This window comes from Amyelois transitella, chromosome 2 (assembly GCF_032362555.1).
Source record: "Amyelois transitella isolate CPQ chromosome 2, ilAmyTran1.1, whole genome shotgun sequence".
Lineage (NCBI taxonomy): Eukaryota > Metazoa > Arthropoda > Insecta > Lepidoptera > Pyralidae > Amyelois > Amyelois transitella.
The window spans coordinates 12,835,605-12,860,390 of record NC_083505.1 but is presented as its reverse complement, the minus strand read 5'-3'; the positions used below and the strand labels follow the sequence as shown (position 1 = coordinate 12,860,390).

Genomic DNA, 24,786 nt, shown 5'->3' with positions numbered 1-24,786 from the left:
AGAAATGCAACGGCTTTTCTACTCAGTCATAAGTTATTACTATGTAACTGACTTCTAAGAAATTCGAAGTTTGTCTTAAAGATCAGTATATTTAAGACAAGGCGAGTAATCAAGCCTGCGTTGGGTAAGTCTTATGTCGCAACAACTCTAGTTCGGCCTGCAACAACACTATATTCGTATGGTTGGCGTGTCTCGCGAGTGAGTGAATAACGACATACTTTGGCTAATGATGACAACATTACTCAAAATCAGTGTATTTATGATAGAGTTCGGAAGCTGGCCAGCGTTGGGTAAGTCTTGAGTCGCAACAACTCCAGTTCGGCCTGCAACAACACTATATTCGTATGATTGGCATGTCTCGCAAGTGAGTGAATAACGACAGACTTTGGCTAATGATGACAACATTACTCAAAATCAGTGTATTTATGATAGAGTTCGGAAGCTGGCCAGCGTTGGGTAAGTCTTGAGTCGCAACAACTCTAGTTCGGCCTGCAACAACACTATATTCGTATGATTGGCGTGTCTCGCGAGTGAGAGAATAACGACAGACTTTGGAAAATGATGACAACATTACTCCAAATCAGTGTATTTATGATAGAGTTCGGAAGCTGGCCAGCGTTGGGTAAGTCTTATGTCGCAACAACTCCAGTTCGGCCTGCAACAACACTATATTCGTATGATTGGCATGTCTCGCAAGTGAGTGAACGACGACAGACTTTGGCTAATGATGACAACATTACTCCAAATCAGTGTATTTATGATAGAGTTCGGAAGCTGGCCAGCGTTGGGTAAGTCTTGAGTCGCAACAACTCTAGTTCGGTCTGCAACAACACTATATTCGTATGGTTGGTTTGCACCTCGCGAATCAGAGCGCTGCGCAGCACCAGTGTTTCCAACCTGACGACAAAATGTTTTAAAATGTATTTATTTAATAGCAACAGTAATTTTATTATTCTAAGCTGACTCCGGTTGAGTCATAAGCAATTTGCCTGTTTATAGGTAAGGCATGATCAAGAATTTATTTTATTGTAATAAGGTATATTACTTGCCTGTTCTTTATGATGCGTCTTTTGCGAATCGGGTCCAGAGGGTCCTCGTTAAGTCGTTTCTCCGAAACCTGTAGAATTACAACACAGATTGTATTATCTCAAATCATAGATATCAGAATAGGTACCGATTTGCCGGATTGTGATGAGTCCATCATGGAAAGACAACCCGGCAAATCGGATTTTAGAACTAAGCCACTCCCATTTCACCTCCGCAACTTTGCAGGCCAGTTAACACCAGTTTCCAGTTGCTAAAATATTCAGGTTTCCTCACTCATAAACGTTCATTGGTTTGTCATGCGCATCACGGATTTTAATCGAGCATCATATATATATTAAGTACATATTATAAATGTTATATATTTAGTACATTACATATACTAGGTAGTTTAGTTTTTAACTCGAATTTGTATGTTAACCCAAATTTATAATAATTAAGTGGTCAAGTAAAAAGTTATTTCCAGATAGACCACAAACCTTCACGTTGAGGTTGGCTATCAGCTTCTCCAGTTCACCCCCCTGGCTCTCGATCGCAGCTATCTTCAACTGTATAAAAACATTTGGTGTGGGTGAACGTAAATCATGTAAGTCGTATTTTTTTCTTTTGCCAACAGCTGTAATACTCGCATAAAAGTAAGTTACTTACTTCCTCAATTTAATTTTTTTGCAAATTTCACAAGTCTCGAATTTGTCCAAAACTTAGGTACCCCTGTTCACATAAACAAGAAGATCAGTTAGGAGTCGTATAATTTAATTAGGTAAAATTCTGAAATACCCACTCCCAAATCGTGGTTTAAAAGCAGACCCATGGAGACCCGTGTAGAAAGGAAGGATATCGGGATAAACACCAGGTTAAGTACCAAGGAATCTCAAATTTTCTTTTGTCCTAATATTATCTACTTCCTATGCACCAAATTAATCTGCTAAAAACGAAAGTAGTCAAAACAACCACAGTTACCTCCAGTTCCTCGACCCTCTGTATCTGCTCGGCCAGCACCTTGTTGATGGATATCTTGCTGGCCTCCATCTCCTTCTCCATTCGCACGAAGTCCATCTCGTCTGTGTAACCCTTCTCCTTGTTCTTCAAGAACAACTGAAGTTCTTTTGGAATCTATTAGGAAAATTTTACAATTGTTACACAAGAAAATAAAAACAATCTGAACAGACATAAGCATGTTTGTTAAACCCTTTGAGATAAAACTAGACGTAGATTGATTTTATGCATGATGATCATCAAGACAGAATGCATTTGTGATTGGAAAACTACGAATCTTCGCTATGGTGTGGACAAAACAAGCCCAGAAGACACATCCACATCTTCCTACCGTGGTTAGACATTCAAACATATATTCAGCAATAATCTGTCAAGCAATGTATCTGATAGACCTTGAGCCGCTTGTACGAGTAGAGTTCCTGCTCCATGTGCCGCAGCTTCATCTTCATCTGCGCGTGCTCCCACTCCTTGCTGAGAATACCCTTGCGGAACTCCATCTGCTTGCGCATCATACGGAGTTTAAGCTCGCCGACTCTCTGGAGATTTAAAGATGAGTGGATTCATTAGAATGGTATTTATAAAGGCATGATTTTTCTTCCATAAATTTCAAATCAATGGATGGTTAAAACTGGACTTAAATCAGTTCATTGTGACTCATTCAAAGTGGAGAAAGAAATGACATACCATACATACATACATAAAATCACGCCTCTTTCCCGGAGGAGTATGTAGAGACTACTTCTTTCCACTTGCCACGATCTCTGCATACTTCCTTCGCTTCATCCACATTCATAACTCTCTTCATCCAAGCTCGGCGGTTTCGGGTACTTTTCACCTGACCCTTTACCAGGACGTCCTTAATTTGATCAAGATACGTTCGTCTAGGTCTTCCCACTCCGACCTTTCCCTCCACACTCTCCTTGTATATATGCTTAGACTTATGACTTACCAAGATGAGATTATTGATCTTCTCGATGTCCTCTTTGAGAATCAGCGTCGCGTCGTCAAAGTCTGACATGTGCCCCGTCGTCACTATCTCCACTTGCCCTGCTGGCAGCACCAGCTGTTGGCCCAATAGTTTTACTAATTTTAATAGTTTCCTTCACAAAATAAACTAGTTAAGATATAGTATCATTTCCATTATCGCGGGTCCTGCAACAAACTCGACCTCTTCGATGCTGCACGTGACGCTCATGAGCGTGGCGGAAAGCATGTGTCGCTGGCCAGGTCTCTTTGCAAAGAATACGTACGAGTGACAAAGGTAACTAGATAACGATGTTGTCTACGGCTAGTTTTATGCCTAGAACCTGTAAATGCCATATATCTGCACGCTACAGTTCTAGTCAGGAACTCCACATCCTCGTGGTATTGCGTGATAGCGCGCGTATTGGACAATATAGTACATTGCGTTGACCCACTTTTCCACGTGAATGCAATGGCAATTGATGACAAGGAAATTTGACTTAATAGTTATCTTTTACTAGTTGTGCCCGCGACTTCATCCGCGTGGAATAGTTATTTTGGGCATCATTGGACAACAATCAAGGATGAATAATTTTCCCCGTTTTTTTTTTCACATTTTCCATTATTTCTTCGCTCCTTAAAGTCGCAGCGTGATGTTATATAGCCTTAAAGCCTTCCACGATAAATGGTCTATTCAACACAAAAACAATTTATCAACTCGAACCAGTTATTCCTTAGCACGTTGAAACAAACAAACTCTTCAGCTTTATAATGTAAGTATACATTTAATCGATCGTTTGAAACAAACTCTTCAGCTTTATAAAATTAGTATACATTTAATCGATCGTTAGACCTGCACGCTGCGGTTCCTGGCCGCGAACTCGACGTCCTCGCGATGCTGCGCGATGCTGGCGAGCGTGTCGGCCAGCACGCGGCGCCGCGCCTGCGCGCCCGCCAGCCAGCCGCGGCCCGCGCTCTCCACGTACGCCAGCTCCTGCACTACAGCTCGCATCTGTACGAAGTAAACACAATACATACATACATAAAATCACGCCTCTTTCCCGGAGGGGTAGGCAGAGACTACCACTTTCCACTTGCCACGATCTCTGCATATTTCCTTCATCTTCATCCACATTCATAACTCTCTTCATGCAAGCTCGGCGGTTTCGTGTACCTTTGACCTGACCCTTTACCAGGACGTCCTTAATTTGATCAAGACACGTTCGTCTAGGTCTTCCCACTCCGACCTTTCCCCCCACACCCTCCATGTATATCTGCTTAGTCAACCTGTTTTCATTCATCCTCTCCACATGACCGAACCATCTCAACATACCCTTTTCTATTCCTGTAACTACATCTTCTTTCACATCACAACATTCCCTTATCACGCTGTTCCTTATCCGGTCACTCAATTTCACACCCAACATACTCCTTAACACAATACAATTGTCAACATTGTAGCGGAAGCGATGATTCGACCCACCACAGCATACCATCCAGCCTGCAATGGACTCGTGGAGCGTCATCACCGCCAGCTGAAAGCGTCCATCAAATGTCACGCAACTTCAACATTTTTATTCATTATTACGGGACATTTCGAACATCACTTAATTATTGTCATATCTGTTGGTTCCACAACATTGGTTGACGTCGAATGAATTACTTTAAACTAAGTTTAGTGCCGCTTTCAAAGCGTCAGTGTAGAAGAAGCAGTAACAAACTGCACTGTGGCATTTTCTTCAATAACGTCAACTTTACAATAATCTATAAAGAATACATTATTGTGTTGTATTGATTTAATTGAAATGTAAGTAATACATTAAACTTGTAAGATCAGACACTAAATATCTTACATGTTTTACATCACTCGGCACCGATCGCTCTTAATCTACTTCTGCATTTCATAAACCAGGAAAACCACCCAAGTATCTAGTATATATAACTTTTTCTTTTATAAAAATATCAGTTTCATGAATCAGTCATCATCATCATGAATCAGTCAGTCAATAGGGTTTACTCAAGATTTCCACTTACGCGAATTTCATTTTTTCAAACCAGGAAAACCACCCAAGTATCTAGTATATATAACTTTTTCTTTTATAAAAAAACAATCAGTTAAAATCATGAATCAGTCAGTCAATTAGTAAGGTTTACTCAAGATTTCCACTTACGCGAATTTCATTTTCGATCTTGGTGCGCCGCAGCCGACACATGGTGGCCCAGAGTCCTTCGTCCATCACCGGAGGCATGTTGCTTATCAAGTCTAACTGCTCCACCCTGTTTTACAGCAAAATTATTTCGTATTTTAGCGATCTCGTCAGTTTTAACTTCGCCAATAGCAATTAAGGTATTAACCAGGCCTACGCCTACTTATATACTTCTACCCTACCTACTATAGTACTCTTCGGTACTAAGTGCCTGGTATTTTTATTTAGGTATTCTTCATTGTAACATTGACAAATTGTAAAGTACCTACAATAGGCGGACCAAATGCTCATAGCATTATCTAACAGTCTATCATTGGGTTAAGCAGACCCACCTACCTACTTAAAAATAAAAACATAATTATTACCTTACTCATTTCAGGAATGAAAGGTTAACTTTACTTACCAAGAAATTATTCCTGCACTATGAGCAAAATCCGTGTAAGTACTTATTGGTGCATCACACCCTAAGTTCTTGGTAAGTAAGGTTTACCTTTTCGGTTGACCTTCCTTTTATTAAATAAGATATCTTTTAAAAAATTATCTGACCTTACCTTATTCAGATATCGTAAAAGGTGACTAAAGGATAGGCTTACAAACTTGAAATTCTTCTTTTCGGCTACGCTAGGCTAGCCGTCACTATTACAAGCCAAACAACTGAACGAGGCTTATTAGTCTCTTCAAGACTGTTAGCTCTGTCTATTCTGCAAGGGATATAGACGTGATTATATGTATGTACCCTTTGAAGTAGTCCACGCAGTCCACATGTAAGAGAGGCGGCCGCACTCCGGTGAGCACGGCGTTGGCCAGCTCGTACAGCACCAGCGGCGTCATCGTCACCCGCTGGTGCCATTTGGGGCGCTTCCTTAAAAAAACATACATACATATATAAAATCACGCCTCTTTCTCGGAGGGGTAGGCAGAGAATACATCTTTCCACTTGCCACGATCTCTGCATACTTCCTTCGCTTCATCCGCATTCATAACTCTCTTCATGCAAGCTCTGCGGTTTCGAGTACTCTTGACCTGACCTTTTACCAGGATGTCCTTAATTTGATCTAAAAGACACCAAATGAAATTTGTAAGTAGTTCTTCATAACAAGGTGCTAGCTAAGAGCTGTAGAGTACGTAATAGCTTTATTATAGTCATATTTTTGAAATAGTAATGCTTCATAATTCAATTTGGCCTCTATCATCTTTAGCGTTACATCATTAGTTTGCATCTTCTACTAGTACAACTTGCAACGTTTCAATTATAACAACCACTTAAAAAATCTCCTAATAAAAATGTATGAATTATTAATGATTTGATGTAGTTACCTTATGATACATTTTCATCAAATCTTTTATAACCTCTTATAAAAGATTTGATGTAGTTACCTTTTAGCAACCGGATATAGACGTGATTTTATGTATGTTCCTATTATGAAAAAAGTTAAACCCGTAGACATTAAAGTTTTCATATAATGGCAAGCTACAATGGCAATGTTTTGTCAACTATATAATCATGCCGTGTGGTTCCCGGCACCAATACAAAAAAGAATAGGACCACTCCATCTCTTTCCCATGGATGTCGTAAAAGGCGAGTAAGGGATAGGCTTACAAACTTGGAATTCTTTTTTAGGCGATGGGCTAGCCACCTGTCACTATTTGAATCTCAATTCTATTATTAAGCCAAATAGCTGAACGTGGCCATTCAGTCTATTTAAGACTGGTGGCTCTGTCTTCTCCGCAAGAGATATAGACGTGACCATATGAATGTATGTATATAATCATCAGAGTTGACAGATAAAAAACAACGCCAGTGTCAAACAAATATGTCTTTCAATTTATATCTACACACTTATAAAACTTGAAGCACTGGTCCACGATGATGGGCGAGAGGTCTGCGAAGTGGTTCTTGAAGGACCTCTCCATCATCTTGTCCTTCTGCGCAAGCGCCTCGTACGCCGCGTTGCATTCTTCCACCTGTTCGTTGATGACGGCCTGCTCCTTCGTGAGGAACTCCACTTCGGACTCTAAACGTTTGATTTTGGCACTACAAAAGATTTTGAACAGTTAAGGCAAGAACATCATCATTATCATTTCAGCCGTAGGGTAGAGCGAGGTGGAAGTCATGTTCAGCTGTGGACGACAGCTGAACATGACTTCCACCTCGCTCTGTTGTTGTATGTTGTAAAAATAAAGAACATTGAAGAATGACTTGACACTTACTCAGTCTTACTTTTTACAGGATCTTTCAGGCTTTATATCATTTTTATATTATCTATACTAATATTATAAAGCTATAAATATGTGTTTGTTTGATCGCGCTAATCTCAGGAAGTACTGGTTCGAATTGAAAATTATTTTTGTGTTGAATAGGCCATTTATCGAGAAAGGCTTTAGGCTATATAACATCACGCTGAAACTATTAGGAGCGAAGCTATAATGGAAAATGTGAAAAATACGGGGAAAATTATTCATCCTTGAGGGCTTCAATGATGCCCAAAATAACTATTCCACGAGGACGAAGTCGCGGGCACAGCTAGTAAATAGTAAACGACTTAGAATATAATCCACTGGTTTTAGAATCGGGTTGGTTAAAACAATTATTTTTTACAGTGGCCTTTAGAGCTACATAAAGAAATGAAATAGTAAAATAAAATGTACTCTATCGTAAATCACAGTTAGAAATCTACTTGTGTTACAAATATTACAGGTGCTCAATACGCAAAAATATCTTTGTGTACAGTTTGAGTGTTGAATATGAGAAGAAATACCGCATTTCGTCAAGCTTCTCGTCATTTTCGACGCGATCAAGATTCGTGCGGCGCAGGCGCATCAAATTCAGATTTTCTTGGCCTATCACCGAGTCCACAGCTAATTTTGTTAGCCACATTTCTTTCACCTGTAATAATTTCTTTGTAATTAACAGCTCTAAGAACCTATACATAAACTTTCCAGTATTTGTTTCAGAAGCATGGTGAAATTGACTTAGGTCAAACAGTCGTGGAAACCATTTCTAGAAAGCGTCTGCCATTTTCAACGACCATCGAATTTTTATATAACCATCATAGCTCTGACTACCGCAAGGTTGAACACTTGAGACAAATGTCCACTTTGAATATTTGCCTCACATACATACATATGATCACGTCTATGTCCCTAACGGGGTAGACAGAGCCACCAGTCTTGAAAAGACTGATAGGCCACGCTCAGCTGTTTGGCTTAGTGATAGAATTGCGATTCAAATAGTGACAGGTTGCTAGCTCATCGCCTAAAAGAGGAATCCCAAGTTTATAAGCTTATTTGCCTCACCGTTTTAATTATTAGTATTTATAGACGACCTTCTAATGTAAACCGACCCTCTGGTTGAACTTGACGACCCCCTCGTTGAGGACCTGAGATAACTTTGCGTACTCGGCGTGCAGCATCTTGCGGTACTTGTCCCGCTCCTCGTTCCTGAACGCCACCTTCGCCTCGTAGTCGAACACGAAGCGGAGGTCGTCTTCGTTGAAGTGCTCCGGATCTTTCTCCAGCTGTTCAATGGGGAATTTAATTAAACTGTGCTTACATGAAAACATATGATGAATAAGAATGAAAAAAATAATTATAATTTTCCTATAAACATAACAAAAGGGCTTGGAAAGAGTACCCAAAACGACGAGCTTGCATGAACAGAATTATGCAGGAATCGTGGCAAGTGGAAAGATGTAGTCTCCGCCTAACTTTCCGGAAAAAAGGCGTGATTAGGTAATGTATCTTACTTCTATAATTCTTCTATATATCTTTATGTTATCTTACCATGCATTGCGGTAACGGTACTGGTTTCTTAATCTCCTCATGCCACAATTTCTCCAAGACGCCGTCCATCATCTCAATGAGAGCGCGTTCTTTGAAGTCATCCTTCGGTTTGGGCTCCGGCGGAGGGATCACCACTTGACTTGGGCTAATGTACGGCTCGATGCTACACTGTAAGAGGAAACGCATTTTAAATACATTTTTATTAAAAAAATATCCATAATTAATTTACCTGTAGAGTTTCTTGTACAAATGTAATAATACACTGGTGTCATTGCCCCACTGATTTGATATGGCAATACATACTTTTTACCAGATACGACCGAGCAGAGTTCACCACTTCTTTGGGCTCTACGGTACAATTATTTATTTGTCTGGTATTGGTATTTCATAGCTGTGTGTATATTAAAGTATGTTTAAGCTTAGTGACTAAAGATAATAGCGTGTATGTTTAGTTAAATATGTTAAACGTTATTTATGCACACGCCATACCGCTCCAAAATTCATCTTTCCTCTCATGGGTCTACTGGAAGAGATTTCTTTTGAAATTAGTAGCACCTTTGTACTAGAATTACTGTAATAAATGCTCCTGTATATTATTTTTTGTACATAAATAATTAAACTGTAAGATTTTAAATAGTTTGAAAAATTATAGGTTAAGTGAGCCACAAGCGTATTCTAGCCTGAATATACAAATACATATAGAATATCTGTGCGTATGGAAATAAAACCTCCTCCGGTTCCACTTTGATCAGTTTGTAGGGTTGTTCCTCTTGCCGCCACTCAGGGTCTCGGATGTCCATCATCAGGTGGTGGAAGCTACCGCGCAGGTCTGACAACTTGTTTAGCTCTGAATCAGGATGAACAACATAAACATATGTTAGTAACCGGATATACAGTCTACTTCAGAGAAACATGAACACGTGTTCGAACAGACCAAAACCATAGTATCGTATTGAAATAACTAGTTCTACATTCATTCATGTTGTTTAATGTAGACAATGTGCATTCGTCTATGATTTAGATTTAAGAGATCTATGTTTGTATATTGACGTCTGATGAAAATGCTGCAGTGTAGTTTGTTCCGCCGCTTCTCCTACACATGCGCTTTGGAAGCGGTAGTAGTTATAATTAGATTTAAGTGATGTGACCTTGTATCCAATTTTGAAAATAAATCTATTCTATTCTATTTTTTTTTTTACAGGCTGCTGTACGATGTAGGTACATACATGTTCCACCCTGATAGGTAAAATGAACTAATAAATATCAACAAATGCTTATATATATAAGAGCAACAGGAAATCATATTGAGGCATTCAATAAGGTGCGTTAATTAAACAAGGTATGTTATTTTGCCAGGAAAACATTTCAATATAGATGTCTACTTAGTGCATGATAAAAATTTTATAAACCTTCAACTATAAATCGCAATCTGGCATTGCGTTCTTCTACCAGTCCGACCTCACGCTTCTTGAGAGTCATCAAATCATCAAACTGCTTGTTGAACCAAAGTCGCATATTCTGGACATTGAGCTGCAACATAATACAATAACCTGTATAATACATAATACAATATATATAAAAGCGAAAAACACTCACTTAGGAATCACAAAATCTCGAAATCTAATGAGCCAATAAAGATGAAATTTGGCAGGAAGGTAGATTTTAACTAGGAGGGATCCACTTAGAAAGGATTTTTGGAAATTCTATTCCTAAGGGGGTGAAATAGGGGTTGCAAGTTTGTATGAAACTTTGTCATTTTTAGTGTGGGTTACGCGGACGAAGTCGCGGGCAACAGCTAGTACAATATATGGATTGAGAGCAAGGTTTTTGTATAATAAATCTTTTGAGTTAGGTAACGAAGTTAAGGCGAGCTAACTAAGAAAAATGAAGCGTATTTTATTTAATTAAATTATCGCTTTATTTATTTTTGGATCAAAAATTATTATGGGGACATATAATCAACAAATTGTAATGACCTTTGAGTACTTAATGTCTAAATGTATTTTTATGTACGTCGATGACATTTATATAATATTGTAAAAAGATGAAGTGATCTAGTAGTAGATAAGTATAAAATTTGTAAAAATTGGATATAGGTAAGATACCTATATCATTTTTTTTTTAATTTTCATTAATTTTGACGAAACGAAAATTTGCTGATCAGAAGGATGATAAATTCACCTTTGTGTGTTCCTAGTTACATCCTCTGCTATTACTCTTCAGGGAGTGAGGTCCATTTCATGCCATTTCTCTTTCCATTTTGTTCGGTCTGCAGTGTCTATAGTTTGAACATCATTGGCATGGCATGAATATCATCATTCACGAAGTTAAGCTAGGATTTCTTAGGAAACACTTTTACCTCTGGGCTCAGCGGACTTGGTATCGGCAAGCATTTGATTTCAGAGGATGACGAAGAATGGTACCAATTACCTTGACAAACTGGTGCAAGAAGTGCATATGCAGGAAGCTGTACGCATGGAGTTGCGGTATGTTGTGCGGCGGCAGGTTTATGAAGTGGTGCGCGCCGGAGCCGCTGAGCACGTGCGGGCTGGCCAGCGCGCCCTCCGAGCCCGCGTCGGACGCCACGCGCGCCTCCACGCTCATCATCTGCGAGCGCAGCTTCACGTCCGAACGGACTGATATCGTTGAGGTTATTGATTTCGTCCTGGATGATGAGATGAGATAATTAGCGCTAATCCCTTATTGGGGATATATGGGATTCTTCTTGTAGGCGATGGGCTAAATCCTAATACTGGGAGATAATATAATGTCGGTGGTATAGGCTATACGATCCGAGTCAAATCTTCTTGGACTTGAATTTACTGAAAAGGTTTCTCAATTTTAAAATACATATTGATTTTTAAAAGACACCTGACAAACCTGAGCAATCAATTGTCAAACTATAATCAATCTTACATTTTCCGGTCCTCTTCAATACTCGGCCGTTCCACGATCTCCTCCCAGGGTTTGAACAAGTCCTCATCGTTCTCCATCTCAACCTCCCGCATAGCTTCGCTTTGTTGTAGCTCTGGCCATCGATCTCGTTGTGTTGGCAACACTGCGTAGTTCTCTACCTGCATCGGGAATTTCATTGTGACTTCATTATCATCATAGTTTCAGAAATATACATATATTATGATGACAGAGATAGAGTGGTTCTATTCGTTGTTTCTTTTGATGCCGGCAACCATAAGGCATAAATATCTAAATTAAGTCCCTCTCTACTGGATCAGTAGATTTTCATCGTCTTTCTTGTTAATTTGAAGTACCTGATAGTGGGAGAAGATGGCGAAGAGCTTAACCCTTGGGGAAAGCATGGTGTCCCAGCACGTTTTCTTGATCCACGCAGTCACCTTGTCTTGGGCTCGGATCAGCGCTTCTGTGTTCAAGCGGATTTCCTCTCGTTCGCGCTCCGCCTAAATATTAGTTAGATTTACATTTATTTACCTTATTACAGAATTTTAATAAGACCATTGTTGCTTCTGAAACAGGTGCACTTTGAATTAATTATGTCGAGAGAACTAGTAATTAAAAGAAATAAGATTTTCGTTAAATTTTGGATTGGAGGATTCTTATAAATTGTTACCTCCCTTCTTCTTATCTCTTGGTTCAAACTTGGTTATCACCCTTTAGTTTTAAGAATGTTGAACCAACTCATCTTAAAATTGATTTATTAACCATTTCATCGCTTATTATTTGTTCTACATAAACGTAATCTACTTTACTTCTTTGATCCTCTCCTTCTTCCTCTCCAGATGCAGGTTGAATTCCGACAGTGACAGCTGGTGCAACGGCCGCACCACCAGGTTCTCCTCCAGCAACGCCACCACCCGCTCCTGAACTGACTCGAAGTTGCGCACCAACTCCTGCCGCTGTTTCTGGTAGTCCATCGCTTCCTCGTGCACTTTCTTGTCTTCTTGCAAGTCCAGATAGTTCTCTGATGACAACATTTATTATGAGAAGGATTGCAAATTAATTAATATACCAAGCAATTTTAATTGACTTTTAATGGTCTTATATGTATGAAAAATAAATTCAAAAGCAAATTTGACATTATGTCGATGGTCGAAGCTACATTTTGACATTATGTCATCTATTTAGTTATACTTTATATAGATTACCGATAATGACAAAAGTCTACAAAATAGAGCTGACTTACTTTCATCTACGCCGATGATATGCAACAGATTATTGGCCTTTTCGAATAGTTTCATATTCGGCGTTGCGTGTACGGCGTCAGTTTCCAAGTCCGGATTGCTACCTTCGAGGAAGGTGATCACAACGGCGTGATTGCCCGCCAACGTTGCGATGTAGTTGCGGTCCACGTCAACAGCAGCGTGTTGGATGCCGGTCTCGTACCGATGAGTTACCACTAGTTTTAGATCTAAATAAAACAAGTAGGTAGTTATGTAAAAACCCAAAGGTAAACAGATAGGACATAAACTAAATTTAAAATTAGTAAATTGGTTTAGCACTCAAGAAAATCGTTATTTGATACTGAAATGATAAACATACTACTACTACATACTGTATAATAAATACGAACCATAATCTGGAGGTGCATCCGATTGCCGCAGTATAGCAGTTCCATCGTAGCCAAATGATAGGAAAGCGGCCTCGTTAAAGTAAGCATTGAAATACTTCATGTCGTGTCCAGTATCAATGATTGGGCCCATCTTTACTGACACTGTTATTCCTTTCTGTAACATTTAATAAATTAACTGTATAAATCTGTATTACGATAATGGACATAAATAACGGACTGAAAATGAAGCAGCCATCTCTTCAATCAGTTCCACAGAGCACATTAGCTTAGTGCATTGTGCAGCATTTGAAAATCTAAGGAAGGCATTCCATGTTAATTTTATTTCTTTTTTTCTCTTTGCGAGATGGACCGATGGTCTGGTGAAGTCTGCGAAGAAATGTTGGATGCAGGTTCTTCAGAGCGCGGCGGAAAACGTTCGGGAGGCGTATGTTCAGCAGTGGACGTCCTACGATTGAAATGATTATGACTTATTTCTTTCGCAGCAAATAAAGACATAAGAGAGGCAACAGACAGTTGAAATTAATATGGTTGATGCACTTGAAAAGGCACTCTCAACAATTTGAGCACGATAATACTGCTTCGATAATACAAGTTAGACAACCATACTTAGATAAAGCAGGATACTCACTTCTCCCGACAGTTTGAGCACGTGGTACTGCTTGGACAAATGTGGGATGCCCAGCATGGTGTCCTTGCTGCTAAGCGGCAGCAGCCGAGCGTACGGCCCTTGCATTTTGCCCGCGAATTTATTGTCCTTACCAGTCTCTGCATCGATGCATATTATGCGCTCTCCTGTTTGGAAATTCAGAAATCAATGACATTTTGCAATCGAAAGAAATGTTCGGAATCTTTGGAGTTATAAGCTTTCGGCAACAAAAAAAGTCAGCATAGTCCAGTGGAAAAGGCCCAGTTAAAGCAATTATTTCTGAAAAACTATTAACAAAACTTCAACTATTAGGTCAAAATAGTAAATGGTGAAGTAGGTGTATTAAATTTCAGCAAATAGCATTTAAAAGAGTCATACCGATAGCATATTTGTCAGAGAACAACACCAAGCTAAAAGAGCGCATGGTCTCGCCCACTTTCATCATGAAGCAGTCAGCAAGCCCTCGGCCCAGCTCTGCGTACCGGATCAGCTTCAACCTGTGACTCTTCGTTAGCTGATGATGGAAAATTATCTTTGTTATATAATTTTAAATCAATGTGAAAATCTTACTCTTAAATTGACACCGGATTATTTATTTGTTTGCTATTTTCTAAAGGTTGACTGGTAGGTAATGCTATTAGCACTAAGTCCACCTATTGTGCCTTTGGAGGCTCATTAAAGTTTCAAATTAATAATAAAAATCGTCACCTTCCTAGCGTGGTCTCTCTTCCTCCACATATTCCTTTATCTGTTTGCTGTAGGACTCAGGCTGTGATGATAAGTTGTTCTTCTATCATAATGATTAGCGACACCCAGATGCTATTGACACTTGTAGTATTTTATGTCGCTATCGATATCTTTATGTCAAGTGTGTACGTTGTTTCGAAAATATTGAATGGGCGTTAATTATAGAAAGTTGTACCAAACTCCCGTGCTATTAAATAAATATAAAGATATACCTACCTATACTATAAATATACTTTACTATAAAGATTACCTTATAGATAAAAATATGTCCCGCAGACATAGCGGCTGCCATGAATTCCCGGCCAGTAGGAGAGAAGGCGACTTGCGAGACGATCTGATGCGTGAGGCACACGCTGGCGACTTTTACCAACGAACAGTCTTCGGCTTTGAACTCCATGAGTGCCAGTCCATAGTTATTTCTTACTTGACCAAATACCGCTAGGATCGGTTCAGTTGGGCTCGCTTGGAAACTTACGTCATCTGCTTCGACGTACCGCATTGCTACCTGGATGATTTCATTATACATACATACATACATATGGTCACGTCTATATACCTTGCGGGGTAGACAGAGCCAAAAGTCTTGAAAAGACTGAATGGCCACGTTCAGCTATTTGGCTTAATGATAGAATTGAGATTCAAATAGTGACGGGTTGCTAGCCCATCGCCATGTGGTTCCCGGCACCATTACGAAAAAGAATAGGACCACTCCATCTCTTTCCCACGGATGTCGTAAAAGGCGACTAAGGGATAGGCTTATAAACTTGGGATTCCTCTTTTAGGCGATGGGCTAGCAACCTGTCACTATTTGAATCTCAATTCTATCATTAAGCCAAACAGCTGAACGTGGCCTTTCAGTCATTTCAAGACTGTTGGCTCTGTCTACCCCGCAAGGAATATAGACGTGATGATATGTATGTATGTATTCTATCACTAAGCCAAAGAGCTGAGCGTGGCCTATCAGTTTTTTCAAGACTTGTGGTTCTACCCCCGCTAGGGATAAAGACGTGATCATATGTATGTATGTATGTAACTACTTTCTGATAAATTTTGATCGTTTTGTGGGCATGGTCCCAAAACTGTTTATAAAACCATCATTCCTAATACCTAGTTTAATGTACCTCAGGTTAGTTAAGGTAGGTATCTTTAAATTCATAAGGTCCTAAATTGTTACCACTTAATATTGAGAAAATAATAATGCTTACCAGTTTAGCTGTTAAAATCTCATAAATGCAAATGGTTCCTTCGTCATTTATCATCGCGATGTGATTAAAGTCGGGCGCGATTAATTGGATCTTTATAACATTCCTGAAAAAGTTATTGCCATCATCACAAATGCTGCATAAAACGATACCTAATTATATTTTGTTTCATAAAATGTAGATGTGTTCCATCATAAAGCCATGAAGCTGATCGTGGCCAAGTCTTTCCAAGACTATTGGCTCTGTCTACCTCGCAAGGGATAGACGTGACAATATTTATTATGTATATTGTAACCATAATTTGAAAATATACGGTTTAAAAGCACACTTTTGCTGATTGTTACATTTCTCCATGCTCCAATCGAAGGTTGCCTGATGACTCATGAGCACTACCTTTCTAGTGATTGATCATTGAGCTTTTTACTTCAATTAACACAAAGCTTGTAAAAGTTAATTAATTGTACTATATGGTGAAATATTCAACCAAAATTGTGTAAAAAGGAACTTCAAAATAGAATAGAATAGAATAATTTATTTGCATGATTCACATAGTTTTTACATATAAATCGACCTGCATGCAGGCGCGCGCAAATATTAATGATAGGTATAAACCCAAAATTAGGATTACATTTGTATTTTTCTTTCTTTTTTAATACTTATTTATTATTTACTAGCGGCCCGCCCCGGCTTCGCACGGGTGGACATATTTTTGTGTTTTATATTTTGAAATAAACAAAGAGTAAAAACAAATTTATGCCTATGACACTTTTGAAGGTCTATTCTATATTTGTGCCAAATTTTATCAAAATCGGACCAGTAGTTTTTGAGTTTATTCCACACAAACATACAAAAATACAAATCTTTCCTCTTTATTATTAGTGTGGATTTAAATTGAGAATTACCTTTGCTTATAAGTAAAGAACTTGACTTTGAGTTTCTCCTCGGACTCCCCTGAGACCTTGTAAACGCAGCCGTTGTCCGTCCACATGGCGGCCATGTCAGAGGACGTGTTGGATATCAAGCGCACCACTTCATCCTGGGGCGTGAATTGCCAGACCACCTTCCATTGTGTTTCGAATTTCTTCAAAGACTGTCAAATGTTTGTAGTAGGTATACATTATTTGCGGAGCTGAAGAAGCGTTACTTACTTACTTTTCCGAAATTTATTAATAAACGTTTTTGGTTTAAAAAATAATGTTTACGAGATACATATAAGGTATGTAACAGTCTCGAAAATACTAAAATTCAAAATTTTTATCAATTATTATGATACATTTCAAACATCACATGAGTAATAATTGTCATATCTTTTGGTTTCACAAGTTTGGATGACGTCAAATAAATTACTTAAAACTAAGTTTAGTGCCGCTTCCAAAGCGTCAGTGCAGAAGAAGCTGTAACAAAATGCACTACAGCACTTTGTACAATAACGACAACTTCACAATTATAAAAACTAAGAATAGAAATGTGAACGAAAAATACATTGTAAAACAATATATTCATGTAGATGGCTTATTGATGGTAGGGAGATCAGATTCAGATAGTGACAACTTGCTAGCCCTAAAAGAATAATACCAAATCTATCAGTCGTTCCCTTGATCAACTTTACAATATGCAATGGAAAAAGCAGCTGGCAGTTGCAAGTTGATACAAAGGTAATACATGCAATGCGAAAGTTTAAAAATATAAATTGAAAGTAAGTAGAAACATAAGTATATATTAGTGGAAACTGCAAGCTTTGAATATAGGCAACGGTATACGCCATAGTAACGGTTGCCATGATTTTGTTTAGTCAGAAAAATGTCAGAGATATAACATTATTGTCAAATATTTTTATTTTACCTTGAATATTATAGTAATTTTAAATTGATTTTTTTCTCTCCTCTTTTCTCCTTCTATCTTCTGTAGGAATAAATAACTTTATAACTATACTTCCTGCATTGAATTTTGTTAACTTACGCGTAAACAATTGTCCGGGCCGTAAATGAGAAGGCCGCTGCCGAAGGAACAGATGCACGGTTTGAATGTCCCCTTTACGTCGCTAGACCACTCCAAGTTCGACACCATGCCGATGCCGTCAGACAAGATCTGAAATTAACACTGATGATGAGGCGTGACGGAGAAATGAACAATGGAATGTTCACTTTCCTTGGGCACTTGTTTTGTTTCTTTTGCTATTGAATCATCTCCAACGCCATTCATAGAGGTGAAGTGTTTTTTTTTATTCTACTGGAAACCACACAGCTATCATACATACATAATATATTATAACATCTATATCCCTTACGGGCTAGACAGAGCCAACAGTCTTAGTATGACCGAAAGGCCACGTTCAGCTGTAGGTATGGCTTTATAATAGAATTGAAATACAAATAGTGACAGGTTGCTAGCCCATCGCTTACAAGAAGAATTCCAAAATTTATCAGCCTATTCATTAGTCGCCTTTTACGACAACAATGTGAACAGCTATCTATCATTATGATGAGCGTTTCTAAGAGCCTTCTGTATGTATGTAAAAGCATTTACTTACACTGTACAAATTGGCACCAGGGTCAATGACGTACAGCTGCCCCTCAGCGTTCCAGCAGACGCCAACGAACGGAGGGTCGGAGAGCTCCCAGCCGGTGACCTCCTTCTTCTCCCTCTTCATGATGAGGCACGTCTTGTAGCACTGGGCCACCTCCCACACGATCAGACCCTCGCCGTAGCACTCGCATAGGAGCATATGTGTTCTGCTTGACCTGGAATTGGTATTAACTCAATAATTTTATTTTTTGAGAGTAACGTTAAAATTTACATTATCTCTCATAAGGTGTTCGACTTTGGTATCCTTCAGAGCTTTTAAAGAGGTTCCTTTTCTGAATTTCTTTAGAAAGACAATACACCTAGTTAGTTAAGTCTATATAAGTATTATTATAAAATATAGTATCGTTGAGTTAGTATCTCGTAACACAAGTCTCGAACTTACTTCGAAGCTAACTCAATCTGGGTAATTTGTCTCGTATATATTTATTTTTTATTTAGTTACTTTATTTGAAAGTTTTTTGATCTTGACCACAGCCGCTTAAGACCTTTCCAAACACCTCCTTGTATCTTGTAGACTACATAGGGATCTATCAACTTGTGGCGATATCTCTATGCCACTCGTCACAATATCCAATCAAATCACTAACTAAATCGCGATTTCAAAGATTTCATGGATTGGAGCATAAATACAACCTCCGACACAACATCGTCTGTCGCGCGGTTCCCCAGGCATAACACCTAGCCTGGCGGAAGATCTTCCCTTTGGTGGCGGTCGAGCCGAATCATCGCTCCCATACATACATACATATGGTCACGTCTATATCCCTTGCGGGGTAGGCAGAGCCAACAGTCTTGAAAAGACCGAATGGCCACGTTTAGCTATTTGGCTTAATGATAGAATTGAGATTAAAATAGTGACAGGTTGGCTAGCCCATCGCCTTAAAAAGAATCCCAAGTTTGTAAGCCTATACCTTAGTCGCCTTTTACGACATCCATGGGAAAGAGATGGAGTGGTCCTATTCTTTTTTGTATTGGTGCCGGGAACCACACGGCACATCGCTCCCGCTACAAACTATATGAGTTACATGTATATCTGACTGCGGCGCACGACGCCCGTGGAGACGCCGACGAGCCGCTGCCGCGTGCGCCAGCTCCACACCGTCAGGCTGTAGTGGGGGAACCCGCTGAACCCCGCCACCAGGTCGCAGTCCATCATACACACCCCCTTGTAGCGGAGGACTTCGGGGTCTATAATAGAATTTAATTATAAGTAGGATTTAAGCTAATGAAATAAAACAATGTACAAAAAGAAAGAAAAGAATAGGAACACTCCATCTTTTTCCGATTGGCGTCGTAAAAGGCTTATAAACTTGGCATTCTTTTTTTTTTCTTTCTTTTAGGCGATGGGCTAGCAACCTGTCACTACTTGAATCTCAATTCTAAAGCCAAACAGCTGGACGTGGCCTATCAGTCTCTTCAAGTCTGTTGGCTCTGTCTACTCCGCAAGGGGTATAGACGTGACTATTTACTGGCAGAAGGAGGTAACGTAAGTTGATGCAACTAATTACTTTCTAACTAAGAGGTAAATGGCATGTCCTTGCAGATAAAACATAGACCTTTGTAGTCAAAAAGTTGATAAACAATTTGGGTATTAAAATTTTGCAAAAGTCAAGTAGGTAACATAATTACTTACTATTAATAAAGATCTATCATTATTACCTTTCAGTTCTGCCACTATTTTGAAATTTGGATAACTCATGACGAGTATTCGAGGATGCCTGACTTTTTCAGCAAAAGCAAACAAACTTGTTTTGTGACCTGAAAAATTTTAATAGAATACCGATTTAACCGACCCCCGAGACATGATTGGTTGGCGAAATACCGTTTTGACCACTTGTCGCAAAATCTAAATTCAATCGTAAACTAACGGTCCAATAATTATTAGCAGAATGCCAAATTTGGTAAAAATTTATATTGAGCGATAATTACGATTCAATTAGAACATATTGTGTCAATTAATAACAGAATTAGGCCCCGCAGAACAATATTGCAAACTCCTAAACCATTTAATGAGCAATGATATTAATACGGAAAATCACTATGTGAAAATTTTTAGGATATGATTACGAATACACAGTGTTTAGTGATTACACCAGTTTCCCATGATGACCAGAAAATAGGCAGAGATTATAATTTCCAACAACTATTGCTTTGTCTCTTCATAAAACAATATACTTGACGGCCTCTGTGGCGCAGCGGTAGTACTCTCGTCTATGACACCGGAGGTCCCGGGTTCGAATCCCGGCCAGGGCATGATGAGAAAAGAACTTTTTCTGATTGGCTTAGGTCTTGGATGTTTATTTATATAAGTATTTATTTAAAAAAATAGTATTGTTGAGTTAGTATAAGGGCAACTTAATAGAGGCAACATATTTAAAGGACGAAGTCTTGGGCAACAGATAGTCGACAACAAATAATCTACCAGCAATAACATCGACTCCATCGCCAGTCTTCTCATTATTGGCCACGTATACCAGCTCGGTGTTCAGTTTTAAGTTCAAGAAGATGATATAGATGTCGTGTGCGACTGCGAACACGTCTCGACCCACGAATGTCATGGCGTCCAGTCTGTGCGGTATCGCCCATCTGAAAATATGCATATTATAGGAAGTCATGGTTTTGCGCCTAATGAGATAGACAGTATTTCGGAGAGATTGGAAGACCAGTTTACCTAGATGACATAATGATGGAATTGAGATTAAGATAGTGGCAGGCTTTGCTTTGATAACCTTTTACAATATGTAAGTACTTTATCTAGGTACAAATCTTCAAAATAGTTGTGTTAACCCTTCCTTTCGGGCCCCACTGGGAATCTACTGGTATGGGTGTTATCGCGAGTGAACCGTTGGGCCCCGACCAATAGAAATGACACAAAATGTAATTTTACGTCCTTGGATGTTGAAGCCTTTTTTATTATTATCCGGTTTCATTTAGTAACACTTGGCTTAACGAATGTGTTACAAAACAGTGGATAAGGCACAATGCGCGCGAAATAGTGTGTGGCGACATATCTTCATAACTAAAATTAAAGTAGGTATTTAACTACTTAACTACATGCTATGTAGTTTGGTAAATAGGTATTTATCTTTTTCTTATCATACAGTGTGAGTTTCTTACATACTTACCTTACTTTTGGAACATTTTGGTCTTCTAATTCAAACCTTGATGCGTCGTATATAGAGACTCGTTCTCGCTCAGTCATTTTAAAATTTTAACAAATGTATTTTTTGATGTTCTACAACAGGCAAATAACTTAAATATGTAATATTTTAGCATTCAGTACTATAACATTGCAACTTCAAACAAATCACCTTGGCAACGTGGTGCCGGCAGTTTTCAAATTTGGGTTTTTTATGATGACACATTGATATAATTTATTATTTACTAGCGGACCCGACAAATTTCGTTCTATCAAAAATATTTGATGTTGAATGTAGCTGTATTTTGTTCTTGCCTATTTTATAACCGGAGCAAAAAATTTAAATTAGATATTTAAATATGATTGAACTTGAATTTTGTACAGCGATAATAAAGTGCATTTAAATATTATAACGGTTTGAACACACCTACAGTACTTAGACAACAGTGAACTTTGTATAAAAGCAATAAAGCTGATATTGACAGTACATTTTAGTTAGAAAACTTTTGGGGCTGTTTTTAGGGTTTTTCCGGCAATAAATCTATTTTTTAAAACCATCCTCGAACTTCAACGAACATTTAAAAAAAAGAATTGGCCAAATTGGTCCAGGCTTTGTTGAGTTATGCGCTTACCAACACATTCTGCGATTCATTTTTATATTATAGAATATAGATATAGATAGATGTATCTGTATGTGTGTAATGTAATATACATATATACAATAATATGAAAATTATTTGATTTATATAAAAATAATCCAAAATAGCAATGCTGCCAGCCTTCTGTGCACACTCCCGCAAGTTGATGCTATGCAGGGAGCAGGGACTGTACAATTTGTAAATTTAATTTTAGTTTGTAATCATCTTATTTTTTCTTTCTTCTTTACAATGTAAAATTCGGAGGCAATTGGGCAGAATTACTTAAGGAATTTTCAGAATTTTTCTTTTAGAAACAAAAAAAAATTATTATACATTTCGTTATACGCAGAAATGTGTGAGTAGAAATAGCGGCTGATAAGCTGTGCGATGGGCGGTGACTTCACTTATGTGATTTCGTAACGGAACGACATTCCTGCAAATGTCAAATAGCGAACTCCATCACGAACTAAGGGAAATAAATTGATAAAAAAAGAATACAATACAATTTTAAGCGAAATGAATGATGAAGGTTTATCGAAACTAAAGTGCAGTAGTATAAGATGTGAAAATTATTGATTTCTTACATTGCAAACATGTAAGTTGGTGTGACGTCGATTTGTGTCAGTGTTTATTTTTTTATTTGTAATTATTGCTGATGAATGATATATCATGGTGTTTGTGTGCAGGGAGAGGAATATTACCGGGTCCGTGGAGGGCCCGGAGGCGCTAGGATGGAACACAACATCGATAGATTTCGCGGAAATCACAATGGATTCAAACTTTGCCCTTCTGCTAGTGTCCCTGATTTCTGCGATATTATGGATTGTGTACATCACCTATTACAACAGCAGAGTCCTGGGTTACATACTAACGCGACTTATCAACAGGTTCTACTTCCAGGATGAGAACTTCAAGATAGGTGAGTGAACCCATTGATACATAATTAGTAAATTCTATAGAACCTATGTGTGTGACTAATATTTTGTGGTAAAATTTTACAAAGTATTTGTATTAGTTTCTTTGTTATTGTATCAGTTGTTTGAACAAATAATGATAATTATGAAAACTATACTAATTATATTTGTTAATGCATTGACTAATTGAAAAATGAGATTTGAATCATAATATCAGCCTAGTAACTGCTTCATAATTAAAAAAATATAACTACTAGATTATATGAATATTGGTTAAAATAAAAATTATTTTCTTTATGTACCTATATACTTATCTAATTCTTACTCCAGCACATATAATCATTAAAGATATATAGCGGCTTAGGAAGTACCAAGTGTTGGTTTGGTAGAGTCAATGGCTAACAAATGATCTTCATAATCGAAATGCATAGGAGGTTCTGACTTATCTTGCACTGGCTGTACATTACTTTGTAAAACAACTTGCAACTTTTTAATTTGCATTAAAATAAGTTTTGATTCCCTTTTGCAATACACATCAGCGTTGACATTCCAACTAAGTTGGTAATGAGTTAAATTTTATACCATACTAGCTGTGCCCGCTATTTTGTCTGCGTGGAATAGTTATAGTTGGGCATCATTTACCCGTAAGGATTAATAGTTTTTAGCCTAAAACCTTCCTCTATAAATGGTCTATTCAATACAAAAAATTTTTCAATTTGAACTGGTAGTTCCTGAGATTATCGCATTCAACAAACAAACTCTTCAGCTTTTTAATATTAGTATAGATTTGGTAGGAAAGAAATAACAAAGATTGTGAAATTAAATCAAGATAAAGTTAAGAACAACAGATTATAAGACAATGGGCTTGCGAGGGGGTACTGTCTGTCACTTTATGTTCAGAAACTCTAAGACTTCTGCTTGGCAGACTGTATGCAACATCAGGATTATTTCTTTATAATTTGATTATTACATAAGACACTTTAATTATCTTTCTTATCCAAAACTTCATGATTAAAAAATGGTAATATGGTTTTCTTTTGTTCAATTGACCAGGATCATTCACACTCAATGCTCTTTCTGGCAAGATAATGTTCCGGGATATCGTATACATCAACTATGACTACACACTGCGAATACAAGACGGATACTTGATATTCAGGTGGTGGCGCTCTTACGTGCCAAAGGATGTCTCGGAAGGTAACGCTATTTCTTTTACTTGTAAGCAACCTGTCACTATTTGAATCTTAATTCTATCATTAAGCCAAATAGCTGAACGTGGCCATTCAGTCTTTTCAAGACTGTTGGCTCTGTCTACCCCGCAAAAGATATAGACGTGGCCATATGTATGTAAGTAAGTTTTGATGAAGCTAGATCT

The 24,786-nt window shown here is 38.3% G+C and overlaps 2 protein-coding genes across 2 annotated transcripts in view; one reads left to right on the top strand and one right to left on the bottom strand.

The window, feature by feature from the left end:
• Positions 1-60: 60 nt before the first annotated feature.
• LOC106132183 (cilia- and flagella-associated protein 43) lies at positions 61-21,335 on the bottom strand. Its single transcript, XM_013331539.2, has 31 exons — positions 21,143-21,335; positions 20,380-20,478; positions 19,746-19,908; positions 18,665-18,875; positions 18,094-18,222; positions 17,037-17,224; positions 16,138-16,240; positions 15,183-15,437; positions 14,564-14,699; positions 14,168-14,331; positions 13,540-13,693; positions 13,153-13,377; positions 12,719-12,930; positions 12,263-12,409; positions 11,910-12,067; positions 11,424-11,658; positions 10,403-10,523; positions 9,722-9,840; positions 8,994-9,161; positions 8,555-8,728; positions 7,970-8,097; positions 7,051-7,245; positions 5,947-6,072; positions 5,175-5,280; positions 3,857-4,015; positions 2,990-3,103; positions 2,433-2,576; positions 2,005-2,157; positions 1,524-1,592; positions 1,050-1,117; positions 61-897 (listed from the first exon to the last, which is right to left on the bottom strand). Exons 1-31 carry the CDS (start codon positions 21,333-21,335, stop codon positions 756-758), a joined length of 4,758 nt encoding a protein of 1,585 aa, XP_013186993.2. The 3' UTR covers positions 61-755.
• Positions 21,336-22,920: 1,585 nt separating this feature from the next.
• The window catches only part of LOC106132185 (bridge-like lipid transfer protein family member 1), a 63,928-nt gene continuing 62,062 nt past the window's right edge, over positions 22,921-24,786 (top strand). The window contains exons 1-3 of the mRNA XM_060954609.1: positions 22,921-23,092; positions 23,184-23,416; positions 24,465-24,608. Coding sequence (XP_060810592.1) covers positions 23,091-23,092; positions 23,184-23,416; positions 24,465-24,608 — 379 coding nt within the window. The 5' untranslated portion in view covers positions 22,921-23,090. The remainder of the gene's footprint in view (positions 23,093-23,183; positions 23,417-24,464; positions 24,609-24,786) is intronic.

Bases quoted from the DNA above. Each gene is read 5' to 3' on its own strand.
- LOC106132183 (XM_013331539.2), bottom strand. From the start codon at position 21,335: ATGACTTCCTATAATATGCATATTTTCAGATGGGCGATACCGCACAGA. The intron at 12,068-12,262 runs GTACTTCAAATT...TTCCCGATGCAG, and splicing joins CCATCTTCTCCCACTATCAG to GTAGAGAACTACGCAGTGTT. The intron at 7,246-7,969 runs GTATTTCTTCTC...AATCTTTTGTAG, and splicing joins GAGAAGCTTGACGAAATGCG to TGCCAAAATCAAACGTTTAG.